Source organism: Chenopodium album, chromosome 25, assembly GCF_948465745.1.
Source record: "Chenopodium album chromosome 25, dcCheAlbu1.1, whole genome shotgun sequence".
Classification (NCBI taxonomy): Eukaryota; Viridiplantae; Streptophyta; class Magnoliopsida; order Caryophyllales; family Amaranthaceae; genus Chenopodium; species Chenopodium album.
In genome coordinates, this window is record NC_137858.1 from 10,249,940 (window position 1) to 10,263,324 (window position 13,385).

A 13,385-nucleotide genomic window follows, 5' to 3' on the forward strand; every position below is an offset into this window, starting at 1 on the left:
CTGCAAGTTGTAAACGAGTAAAATGACCGTTTAAGAGCATATTGGATGGTTCCACTGACCCAATTGGATTCCCAGTGGATATTAGGGATAGTAAACATCTTTGTAATTTTTATTTTTGGGCGAAAAAGGTCAAAAATTACAAAATTGAAGGCTATCATCCACGCTTTTTGAGTAAATTTTGAGGTTTCGGGGCACGGTGGCAAAAAGCCTTGAAACCTTAAGGGATACATCTCGGGGTCATATAATGCCGTTTGAAACCATATATGATCATTATATGTTGTCATAAACGTCCGTGGTAGCTTGAGTTTACGAAATCACTACAAGTTGTGAACAGGTAAAATAACTGTTTAAGGGCATATTGGATGGTTCCACTGACCCAATTGTAGTCCCGGAGGGTATTAGGGACCATGGTAAACATCTTGGCAATTTTTAGTTCCGGGTAAAAAAAATGTCAAAAAATTACAAAATTGAAGGCTAATCCACGCTTTTTGAGAAAATTTTGAGGTTTCGAGGCCCGGAGGCCTAAATTCTTGAGACCCTAAGGTATACATCTCGGGGTCATATAATTCCGTTTGAAACCACATATGATTATTATATGTTGTCATAAACGTCCGTGGGAGGCTTGAGTTTACCAAATCACTTCAAATTGTGAACGGGTAAAATGGCCGTTTAAGGGCATGTTAAATGGTTCCAGTGACCTAATTGGACTCTTGGAGAGATTAGGCACCATGGTAAAATTTCGGCAATTTTTAATTCCGGGTGAAAATAGGTCAAAAAATTACAAAATTGAAGGTTAATCCACTCTTTTTAAGGAAATTTCGAGGTTTTGGGGCCCGGTTGCGAAAAGTGGCAAAATTGAAGGCTATAATCCACCCCATTGTTCGAGTACAGGCTGGGTTCAAATCATTGTCATTTAAGGTTGGGTCAGTTTTTGACAGCTTAAGGGTCTCAACACTTTTCGCTACCGGGCTCCGAAACCTCAAAAATTCCTCAAAAACTGTGGATTATATATAGCCTTTAATTTTGTAATTTTTTAACTTTTTTTCGCCGGAAATAAAAATTGACAAGATGTTTACCATGGTCCCTAATACCTTCCGAGAGTTTAATTGGGTGGGTGAAACCATCCAATTTACCTTTAAATGGTCAATTTACCCGTTTTCGTACATGCCTCTTGCATTGGCTATAAGCTTTCACGGGGCCTTTATTACGTCGTCGGATATTAATGGTCATATATGGGTCCACACAATATTATATGATTCCGGGATACTGTTTCGTGAAATTCCAACACCAGCTCTTGACACCTCCTAAATCGCTCCGATTTCATGTATTATAGTTGAGTTGTCGATTCAGATATTCAAGTCAGATTTGGGTTGGGTCGAATCATGTCTCGGGTTAAATTAGGATCTTGTTATGTCGGGTCAATCTAGCCTCATATCAGGTTCAAGTTCAGGTCGGGTCAATTTCAGTTGAGTTTATTCTGGATCGTTCACCTTTTCAGATATATGTCAGGTTCAATTCGGGCCAAAGAGAGCATATTCAATTTCAGGTTCGGGTTGTGTGTGAGTCAGGTTTGAGTGGGTTAATAGATGGTACATTCGGGTTCGAGTTAGTGTGAGTTGAGTTTTGGTTCAAGTTCAATTCCAATAAATATTGATGTGCTCAAGTTGAACCTATATAATTACACCTTCCATAATTTGATCAGCTTTATCAAGATTTTATTAAACCTATATATGAGTAATATAGAACAAAAGGTATACAAGCTGAATCGGATTGTGGGTTTTACATATTTGTACCAGTATATAAGTTGAATAAAAGGCATATAAATTTTATTAAACCTTCCATGACTCGGGTACAGGTTCTAATTGGGTCGGGTACTAGTTCGGGTTTAGATTGTTGTTGGGTCGGATTAAATCGGTTGACGATTACTGTCAGGTCAGGAGTAGGTTCAGGTTCAGGTAAAAAAGTATTGGATCAAATCGGTTGTCGGTTAACATATGGTCAGGTTTAGGTCGGGTTCACTAGTGTCACCCCATTGTCCGGGTACAGGTTGGGTTCAGATCATTGCCGGTACAGGTTGAGTTCTCGGGTCGGGTCAGTTTTTAACAGCTATATATCTAACCATAATTTTATATGTTGTCCATGTGCATTATTAATCTTAAATAAAAGATAAGGATATACTCCATAGGGTTGGGATCCAATGAGAAGGATCTTAAAATGAGAAGAATGAGAAGGAAGAAATGTGCAAAAGTTTTTTTTTACTAAATGTGCATAATTTTTTCACCAAATGTGCAAAATTGATTTTCGAACTAACAAAAAATTTGGATTTTCTGGAAAATCAGACAATGTGCACATTTTGTTAAAAATTTATGCACATTAAATTCCTGTCAATTTTTTTTTTTGCACATTTAGGGCCTGTTCACATTTACTTAATTTCAGTTCAGTTCAGTTCCAATCAGTTCAGTTCAGTTCCAATCAGTTCAATTCAGTTCAGTTCAGTTCAGCTCTTAATTTCCCTCTCACATAAAATATTCATTTCAGCTCAATTCAGTTCAGTTCAGTTCAATTCAATTCCAATCAGTTCAGTTCAGTTCAATTCAGCTTCAATCAGTTCAGTTCAGTTCAGTTCAGCTCAATTCAGTAAATATGAACAGGCCCTTAGTTCGAAAAAAATGCACATTCAATACAAAAATTATGCACATAAAATCCTTCTCATTTTAAGGACCTTCTCATTTGACCCTAAATCATACTCCATATAATACAAGTATATTGAAAAACTAAATATCTTGTGTTAAAAAAAAAAAAAAAAAAAAGAAGTAAATAAATATCTTGGAATTTTGTTTCACTATATTTTAATGTGGAAGAAAACATAGAAGTTGAATAAAGATTTTATGAATTTGTGCATTGATATGGCATATAGGGTTTTGGTATGACAGAAGAGATATCGAAAAATAAATAATTTAAAAACGGTCGTTGCTTATAATGAATGCGTTGTGAGGACTTTCAAATTTCAATGCCATATAATTATACTTTAACAAAGATCATTCCATTCTCCATTCTCCATTCTCTGGTTTGATTGTTTAAAATTCTACATACCTCGAAAGCAATTTTAGCAACAAAGCTTGTGTTTCATTTAGTTTGATCTTTGATGCATGTTCTTCATACACGTAATTTTTTCCAATTCATAATTATTTTTTCCTCTGTCTCTAAATGTTTATTTTCCTACTTTTACGGTGATTCTCTCACTTTAAAATAAATAAAGCCAAAAGTAGAAGAGAATTTGGAGACGAAGTGGAGCAAAATACATTGCTAGTTTAGTCCTTGCAGTGATAGGAGAGCACATTGCTAGGTCTTCTCGACTGGTAGATTTAATTATCACTTATTTGAACAATTTAGAATAACAAGTCTAAATTTCGGTTTTGTTTTCAATTAATCTAATAGGTGAGGCTAAGAGATATATAAAGATATTAAAGACATTTATTTCACAATATATAGATTATAATTGGAATTATTGACTCCCCCCCCCCCCTTTTAGGAAAATTTGTTCAGAAAAACCTTTTAAAGTGACCTTTTTTTGTTCAAGACAACCAAGTCCCACTTTCCGACGTTGACTGATCTATTTCCGCGTTGACCGCGTATTTTCCCACATTCTCTCTTCCCTCCAATTAAACCCCCAATTAAACACTCTCTCTCCTACTCTCTTTTTCTCCTTTTCTGTATTCTCTTTGTGAACAAGCATCGAGGCCATAATTCTTCTCTGCCATGGTTGCAACATCATCAATGAGGAATTGAAGCCGCGACATTGAATTTTCACCAACCAAAACTGTAAGTTTGCTCTTAAAAATCAATTCTTTAATTTGTTTCTTTAAACAAAGCATTCAAAGTTTTTTCTTTTGCTCTGCCATGTGTAAGGACAAACCGAAGCATACAGCGTCAAATTCGATGCCACACTCACACCTCATAACACCTCCTGCAACCATAATTGATGCATAATTGAAAAACATAAAAAAGGGGGGAAAACCCTAATTTCCACTCAAGTATCGAAAAACTCAAAGATGGACAAATTAAACACTTACCTCTAGTCGAAAATTGGTGGAAAAGCTTTCTATTGCTTCGAATTACTACACTCCAACAATGGCGTCAAAACACAAAGCACAGAAAGAGAAGAAATAGAATACAGAGAAGGAGAGGAGAGAGTAGGAGAGAGAGTGTTTAATTGGGGGTTTGATTGGAGGGAAGAGAGAGTGGATTAGGAAAAAGGGGGTGTCATTAGGAAATTAGAAGTCATGTGGGAAAACTCGTGGCCAACGCCGGAATTAGGGCAGTCAACGTCGGAAAGTGGGACTTGGCTGTCTTGAACAAAAAAAATTTTAAAACTAGTTTCTCCTGGCCAAAGATTTTTTAAAAGGTTTTTGTAAACAAAAAGGTCACTTTAAAAGATTTTTCTGAACAAATTTTCTTTTTTTTTAACTAGGTTGTTATGAAAGATATGTTGATTGAGTGCATAATCTTAGTAGTTTTAGGTATTTTTGATTAACTGAAATATTGATGAAGATACACTATCTATTAAAAAGTAAGATTTTACCGTAAAAGTATATAGAAGTATCGTTGATGGAACCAAGAAAATATATGAAGTGCAAGTACTTAATTAATTTTTACGTTTAGAGAAATGAAGTGCAAGTACTTGATAATGTGTCAAGCATGGCTTGATTTAGTGATAAAGTTTGTATAGCTCATTAGTTTCAGGTAATGGATATAGTTCGCCTGTGTAGTTGTGTACTTGTGTGCATGTAAGCCTTTAAACTACTCTGTATTTCTTAAGAATAATCATGTGATCTTCTCTTAATAGAAATATAGATGAATTGAGCATTACTGCCATTTTAGTTTAACCAACACTCTTTTGTTTTTATGGTTATCACAATTAATTGCATCACTATATCTCCTTAGGAAATACACACTTTTCTAATCAACCACCCTATTTTCTTACGAAATTAAAAAATATCACCCCCAAAATGCAAAACCAGTAGGTATCACCACCCCTTCCTCTATTTCGGCCTGTTATCGAACTAAGGGTCCATGTGTTACCACTTTATTGGTCAAAATGAACTATATTTAAAAAAAACCTAACGTATTGGCAAATGTGCCCATGAAAAACGAGATTTTTTTTGTTGTGGGATAATGATTAGAATTCATCTATATTTTAAAGACACGCTAGTACGCTACTCCATAATTTTATAGGGGACTTGTATTTGATTAGAATATAAGTATGACCATACATTTTTTTGCTTACGTATAAATAACAAAATATGTTAAATCAAGTGTATAAAGTCAAAACATATAAGCCAAACATACAGGTTTGTCCTCCCGAATTAATGTTGCACTTGTTTAACAATAGATTAATCAACATGAAAATCAAAATCCTCACTCAATTTTTCTTGAGCATTTATAAATTTATTTTATGAAATTGCACTTGTGTAATTAATAGTGTCACTAAACAGCCGTAAAAATCAGCTAGGAAGACTTTAGATAATTACTGAAAAGCATTATCATCAGTATTCAGTAGGTCATACAACTCAACTCCAACATCTTGAAGAGAGAGAAAATTAATAAGATGACAGAGTTTTGAACCATTGTGAACCAAACAACCCAACCCAACTATAATTTCCCAAAAATCCCCAAATTTTTTATTCTTAGAACCCCAAATCTTTCGTTTCCTAAAAGGATTTTTTGGATTTGTTGGAATCATTTTCCCTTATTCTTCTTTTCCCAAACATTTCATTTCCTCCATTAATTCTTCCTTTCAATCTTTTCCCCTTTTTTTTTTTTATTCTTTTGTTTTCTTTTAATAAATTTTTCTTTTTTTATTCTGGGTTTTCGAACCCTAATTCTCTCATCTTTCATTCTTCCCTTATTTTTTTTGGGTTTTAATTTCTGGGTTTCATGTATTGATTAATTTTGAGACAGATAGGTTCCTAAATTAGGGTTCTTATTTTTGGGGGAAAATTATAATTAGGGATTTATTAAGGGCTGAATGATCAATTAAAGGATGAAGAGGTTTTGGGGTGTTTTTTTAGTTGTTTTGGTTTTCGGCGGGGTGGTTTATGGCGACTCAGCTAGGGTTTCTGAGCTGGGTTATTGTCCTGCCGCCTCGATTACTGATGCGATCTTAGGGTTTCCTGATTCAATTTGCGATCTTCATCATTCCTACAATATTGCTGTTATTGAGGTAACTTTTTAATTTTTTTAATTTTCGTCTTTCATTAATTTTAACCTTAATCTTGTTTATCTGTATTGGTATAATAAAAGTATTATTCTTTTTAATTTGGGGATATCTTTTTCTTGCAAAATTTGAAATTGATGATTATGTATGATTATTTTCTTGCCATTGGGTTTTGAACACACTGTTTTTAGCAAATTTTAAGGTTGACTAATGATATGGGTTTTGTCGGTAAGTGATGAAGGTCATATTTTTTTGGTCCTGTTTCATGTTAGTTATTTGAATGACCCGGATCCAAATTAAATGAATGACTTATAGTTCTGGACTTGAAGCAGAGCTAATTGAAATTTTGTAACTCTAGCTTGTTGGATAACCAACCACATATGTGCTACAAGCTGAAAGATTTATGCATAAATTATATATATGAGAATATGTGAAGTTTTTGAATTTGGCCCATCCATTGTTATAGGATTTTCTCCTAGTAGGTAAGTTTTTGGTTTGAGGGTTTGATGCTCCAAACATGTTGTCCGTAGTTAGACTTGTATGTCTTTTGCTTGAAAAGCAGGGAAATGAAAGGCCTATCTCCTGTGTAAAGCATAAGGTTGTGTATGCTGATGTTTTTAATCGCTAAAGAGTGGAATAAGTGAGGACTTCTAGCGAGACTAACATATTAAGGATTTGGAGGATTTAGAGTTTTTACATTTTGAGGTAATGGCTCTATACACATGGAAAATGTTTAAGAATAGAAAGGGTATTCTTTGCCCCTTTTCCCCCACTCTCTCTTTTAGTTTAGAGTGTAAGGGTGATTATGGAACAAGGAAGATGCTGGAAATGACGTATACATGGAGTATGAAGGACTGAAGTCACTGAATGCATATGTCATCTTATCATGATCTGATAGATTATCTGCTTATGCAACTGTTAAGAAACAGTGCGTTTTCTTTTGATAAGAACATATAGAGAAAATTATCGACTAATTGATTTAGGAAACTTTCCACAAGGGTGCGTTGGCTGTTTCTTTTAGCAGACTAGTGGTGTAGTATTGTTGTGTGCTCATGCACTATGATGGTGTAATTACTCATCTTCCATTTGTGGTCTTTTTTACAGTATAATTACACTGCTTTGATTTGAGTGGGAAATTTGGATGTCTGACATAGCTCTAAATTAATGAAGGCTCCATCAATTTCTCCTGTGCACTTCTGCTATCAATTTTTTTTATTGCATGTCTGTGAGAACTTACAATTCATGTTCCTAAATAAAGTTTCCGGAATACAGGGTAGTGCCTTTAATTTCCTTAATACAGAACGGAATGCCACCTAACCTCTGCCCTGGTTTCTTTCTTGCTTGATTGTCTGGTGATGTAGGTCATGAGTGAGATCCTGTTGTTTACAGCTGTACTGTGGTCTGTGATTGCTTGCACAAAGATATCTCCTTTGCTATAATAATTTTTGGTATCTTTTGCTTGTTTATTACGTGTTCCCTTAAAAGGTTGTTGTATGTACATCATGTCTTTTTTCCTTGTTTAGTATTCTGTAAATTCTCTGTTGGCCTGGCTTGGGAGGCCTCAATGGGTAGTATTCTTAAGGGTAGGCTGGGTGATTGTGACATTACAGATGTTTATCTCATTTGGTTTACTAATAGGGTTAATTTTTATTTGCATATTAAGTTGCTGATGCTATCTAAATCAGTTTTGCTGATACAATCTGCTGAAGGCTCTTCAATTGCCATATAATACCTTTCCATACCATCTTTTAAGCAGGCTATTGCTTGTGATTGGATATGAGTATTGAGTAGGGTCAGGTGCTGTAGCATGACCCTTGCATGCATTAGGGCTGTTCAACTAGTTTTGCCCTTAACTGATGAAATATTTTTTATCACCGGATATAGAGTTTATTTAGCATTACTATATGTGAATTGCTTATTGGCTACCTTCACTATATCTAAAACCACTTTCTTTCTTTTGTATTTTCAGGGAGATGAAGTTTCATTGCAGAAGGCACTGCATTTGGTGTACAGTCTCAATCAAGACTATGTAGCTGTTTTGTTTTATGCTTCTTGGTGCCCATTCTCAAGGAACTTCAGGCCAAGCTTTTCAACTCTCTCTTCCTTGTATCCATCTATTCCTCATTTTGCGATTGAAGAATCATCCATTAGACCAAGGTTTGGACTCAAATCAAGGCTTCATGTTTTTAACATTAAAAGATTATTTGCAACTTGTGTAACCAATCTAGCAATGACAACTTTTGTGCAGCATACTGTCAAAATATGGAGTTCATGGCTTTCCTACCCTTTTTCTTCTGAACTCCACCATGCGTGTTCGTTATCGTGGTTCTCGTAGTCTCGGTTCACTTGTCGCTTTCTATAGTGATGTCACTGGTAAGGTTCTTTTTCCAATGCTGCTAAAATTACTTTACCTAATATCTTATCTTGACTCGGGTCCTCATGTTGCATTATACTTATTTTTTTTTTTAAATAACAAGCTTTGGATCTGTTTGTGTTGGAATCTATATCTCAAATTATCCGCAAATCCCCTGTTTTATGATTTGTGCCCAATCTGATGTCAGGGTGATGACAATTATCTGTTCTAAGTCCAAGATAACACTATTGTAATAATTTTGACTGTGATGTCTGTGAAAGAATAAAAAGAAAAAGGATTAATGTGGACGTTTTCAACAGAAAAAAAGTAGCAATAAGGAAACACTGAAGGTTAAACGGGAGAAAACCCCATAATGGATTCATCATTGTTCTGTATATTGGTTGGCATTGTTTCTTGATCAATTTCACACAACTGATAAATGGACTAATTTATGAAGATATGGACATCTGAGGACTACATAAAATGAATGGATGCTTTATAATTATGGTACTCCGTACATCTTTTTTGCAGGAATTAAAAGTGATCCTAGGGACCGGTTACCGCTGGAGAAAATTGAAGATTTATCTAATCATGCAAGTAATGAAAACATTGAGCCAGAAAATTGCCCTTTCTCATGGGCAAGATCTCCTGAGAACCTTCTTCGGCAAGAAACATATCTGGCTTTAGCCACCACATTTGTGCTTTTGAGGTTGATGTATCTCATATTCCCGTGTTTACTTGAAATTGCTCGTTCTACTTGGAGAAGACACGTGCAACATGTGAGGATAAGGCCTTTATGGGAGCACCCTATGCGATTCCTAAATAGAACAAAGCAATTGTTCAATTTCATGAGGGATCCTTGCAAGGGAACCAATTTTCAAGAAGGTGCTATAAATGCAAGGGCAAGGGCATGGGCATCAAAGTCACTCGCTTCTGCAGTTGCCATTGGTGATGCGAGCACCAGCAGAGGTGCGACAATAAGTGCTAGCCAATAAGATGTTCAGTCCATCCCAGTTTTCTTTTTTGTTTTTAAATTTGTATTTTGATTCCCCTAGTGGTTCGCAAAGCAGAGTAACCTTGAGGGTGATGGGAGTTCTTATTTGGGAGCCTTCTCATTGAAAGATGTAGGAAGTCTTCTTTATCCGTGTTCCATTGTAATGACATAATTGGAGATTAAGGATAAGAAGTGGCATACCCCATATGTGAATAGTTCAACACAAATACAGAGTGTCAATTCCTGTATTGTAAAAGTATTATGTTGTATCTCCAATTTTCTCTATTAACCTGATGATTTTGAGTTGCTACTATCACAAGTAGTTGCTGCTAATTTTGATGTTAATCTGACATGCACTCTCCGTCTCTCCGTTAGGCCTTTCGTACCAATTCTATGGTCATCCTTCAACTTTGATGCTATTAAGATTTTAAACCTTGCAGCTGCATTCTATTAAATGCAAGTCATCTATGTACTTAATTGAGATTTTATGAGTGCAAAGAATTGCTGTTCCATCTTCAGCCTCGCACTTTTTTAAAGCACCTCTGCCTACCTACTTGCAAGTTGTAAGCTTGCAACCACCCCAATCACGCTAACCTACTTCAACTGTCTGGAGTGGAGCTGGCACATAACAAACTGCTTATCTCAAACTACTTCAGACAGCTTGCAAAATGTAGATTTTATTACAAGTAAAGAGGCTTGCTCATCTCAAATTTTCCAAAAACTTGGAATGGGTTATCCGCCATTCTGGAAGGATGCAAAATATGCGGAAGTAAAAGGTAAAATTGGAGCGAGAAAATGAACTTAACAACTCTCATTCATTAAATGTACAGGCAGGCTGAAACATCCATAGACAAACGTGGACATGAAAAGGTTACATGGTTAAGGAGATGGTTTAGAATTTCATCTAAAATGCAATACTAGAATCGATTCATAAGACAAAAGTCCCAGGAATTCTATAAATACAGGAGTCTTCATCACAAAAAGATCCTATTTTCCTCCGCCTGACCATTGAAATTACATAATCCACATTTTCTAGCAGCATTTCTGCCTGAGCCTGTCCAATTCTGCATGCACAAAAGTGCCGATCAGTCTCCAATAAACTAATTCTGAGAAGATGTAATGGGAAATGACTGCGTAAAGAAGATGATTGTGTAAACAGGGGCTGCAAAAGTAAAGAACACATAAAATCGAAAATAAAAGGTAGTATCAGGCATACCTAAACATAATTTGTATGTTCACTAATCATCAACTTCAACGGTCCCAAGATCCCTATTTACAATCTAACATCAAAGAGAACAATATTTGTCAGGCAGTTTGGAGAGCACAATGTGCCAAGAGATATCTAACATGAATTGGGGTACAAGATGTTGGATATTCAAGATGATGGCAATAAGACAAGTAGACAACTGTTAAAAAAAAAAAAAAAATACACATTTACATATTATACTACAGTCAAGATGCAAGAAATCCAGATGACCTATCCAGATACTTCATATGGTATCAGACAATATCAGAAAGCTAAGATGAGGATCACATAGATTTCATTGGGGAATGTCCAGTAAGGACCAGGGGAAAAAAAAAAAAAAAAAGTAAAGCACAACATTTATAGTACATTAAGGAACACTTTGCTGCCAGTTGACTAGGGTGTACCTGTGATATATAGTCTTTAATTTTCTGGCTAACTTCACCATCTAATGCTCTCTCAGCAAGCTCATACATAATAGTGGTTCCTTCAGGACCGCTAACTTTATCCTTTTGAAGATACCTAAAAATAAGAATAAGAAGATTTATAAAAAAAAAAAATAAAAAAAAAAAAAAAAAAAAACCAATGAATGAGGGCTATAAGGCATTCCACCCTGCAGAAACAAAGTTACACATTTTTCTTCTTCCAGAATCGAGCAAATGCCAACCTCTGTTGTACAAGTGCCTCCAGTGAGAGCTTGACATTTCCAAGGGCTGGATGATTTTCATCAGCTTCTTGCAGTCCCATTCGTCTCATGTGATGCCACAGATTCTCTGAAAATTTAAAATTTATGAAATAAACAGCCAGTATAGAAGGAAAAAATAAATAAATTGGGGAGCGATAAATCTCTAAGGATTCTAATAGTGGCAAGTTCTGAAGTTTGGGTAAAGGTATTGGATAAAAATGCCCCAATATTGCATCATAAACAGAACATAGTAGTACAAGAGCTTGCAAGCAGTAAAAACACGGCAAACCTTCTGAGATTTTTCCTCCAGCAAGGTGTACGACACTGACAATTACAAACGTGAATCCTGTCAGATGTGCTGTAGAATTATCCTCAACATGCTTCTGATATACATTAGCAGGCAGTTGACTTATGACAATATACGATCTCATATCAGCAGCACCTTCAACAAATAAGGTAGATATTCAGTAAAAAGCACCCAGGGAAAAAAAAAACACACACACACACACACACACACACACACACACACACACAAAATATGGAAAAAAAAAAAGAATGAAAGAGGATGATGCTGCTAATGTAAACCTTTAAGCAAGTCTTGCACAAGATTGTTTGTTTCACAGTGAGACCTCAAAGGTTAGGGTAAGTGATCCTAATAACGGATGAAGTTCAATCATCAAAGCCTTAATCCCATAATAACGGATGTACTTAATGTCGATAAATCTAAAGGACCTACTTTAAAACTTCTCTAACACAGTTTTAACTACAACTCTTACGAAAGAGAGATTCACACCATAGAAACAAAAAAATTCCACTTTCCAAAACAAGGATGATTCTGTTGTTAAATCTGAAGGGGTTATTTACTATTTACAAGAGATCAAGAGCAATCTACGAAATCAAACATATAGATAGAAATCTATTAACCACCAAGTTCTCCTATCTTTTCCTAAACAACTAAAATTGATCAAATTTCTAGTTAACTTGTCAAAAGCATCCATTCTGACATGCAATTGAAAAATCCACTAAACATACTAACACGAATAAAAACAACTTCAAACAAAGCTAATTCGACACTCACTATTTTGCGAAGAACGAGTTTGATTTTTGGCCAGAGGACGAGTACGTTGAAGCTCCTTCAAATCATAACCAAATATGCCAGCAAGCTTCTCTTTGGCCTTATCAATAACAGCAGCAGGAAGGGCTCGCTGCCGATAATTCTTGGTAACAATTTGAGTAAGTTCCTCCCTTTTAATCGGGCAACCCGAGCTTTGGTGAGTTTTAAAAAGAATGTAACGAATCACCTCAGCAACAAGCCTATCCTTTTCCTACAAAACCCCCAAAAAATACAGAACATACATAATAAAAAAAAAAAAAAATTAACAGAGAAATTGAATTGTTATTCATCAATTTAGGGCAAATAGAATTAAAGGGTTGATTTTAATTATAAAAGAAGAAAGTAAAAAACCTCATCTGACAAATCAAATTGTGAAAGATCTTCAACCCCAGTATTCATTCCTGAAACAAACTCACTGAAACAACAAATAATCTAAATTACGAGAAATCATATCCTAAAAAAAATGTGATTTATAATCTATGAAAGTGATTACATTTTGAAGAATTGTTTACTTGAAATTAAATACATTATAACTGTCCAATTTCAACACACTAAGAAATTAATAGATAATTAAACATAATTATTAAATAAAGTTAGCAACATGTAATGCAAAAAAGGAGAGAATCAATACCAGATCAGTCAATGGCTCGCTGGTAGTTTAATTGGGAATTTTCAGGCTAGGGTTTTGGGGGAATTGCAAAATTGGGGATTAGGCGTAAGGAAGATGAGAGACGAATTATAGTGTACATTTTCTCAACTTCGCGCCTTTTCTATGCTAG

At 35.2% G+C, this 13,385-nt stretch overlaps 2 protein-coding genes across 3 annotated transcripts; one reads left to right on the plus strand and one right to left on the minus strand.

Moving 5' to 3' along the window:
* Positions 1-5,569: 5,569 nt before the first annotated feature.
* LOC145614654 (5'-adenylylsulfate reductase-like 4) lies at positions 5,570-9,870 on the plus strand. The gene is made up of 4 exons (XM_081669722.1): positions 5,570-6,223; positions 8,187-8,374; positions 8,466-8,590; positions 9,102-9,870. Exons 1-4 carry the CDS (start codon positions 6,044-6,046, stop codon positions 9,563-9,565), a joined length of 957 nt encoding a protein of 318 aa, XP_081525848.1. The 5' UTR covers positions 5,570-6,043; the 3' UTR covers positions 9,566-9,870.
* A 490-nt stretch (positions 9,871-10,360) lies between these two features.
* On the minus strand, positions 10,361-13,385 carry LOC145614657 (uncharacterized). Of its 2 annotated transcripts, none has more exons than XM_081669724.1 (8): positions 13,238-13,385; positions 12,958-13,021; positions 12,571-12,817; positions 11,782-11,934; positions 11,475-11,580; positions 11,215-11,329; positions 10,781-10,844; positions 10,361-10,628 (listed from the first exon to the last, which is right to left on the minus strand). In XM_081669724.1, exons 2-7 carry the CDS (start codon positions 13,003-13,005, stop codon positions 10,803-10,805), a joined length of 711 nt encoding a protein of 236 aa, XP_081525850.1. In that variant the 5' UTR covers positions 13,006-13,021; positions 13,238-13,385; the 3' UTR covers positions 10,361-10,628; positions 10,781-10,802. The 2 variants fall into 2 exon arrangements, with proteins under 2 accessions (XP_081525850.1, XP_081525851.1); XM_081669725.1 differs by having other exon boundaries at positions 10,361-10,694.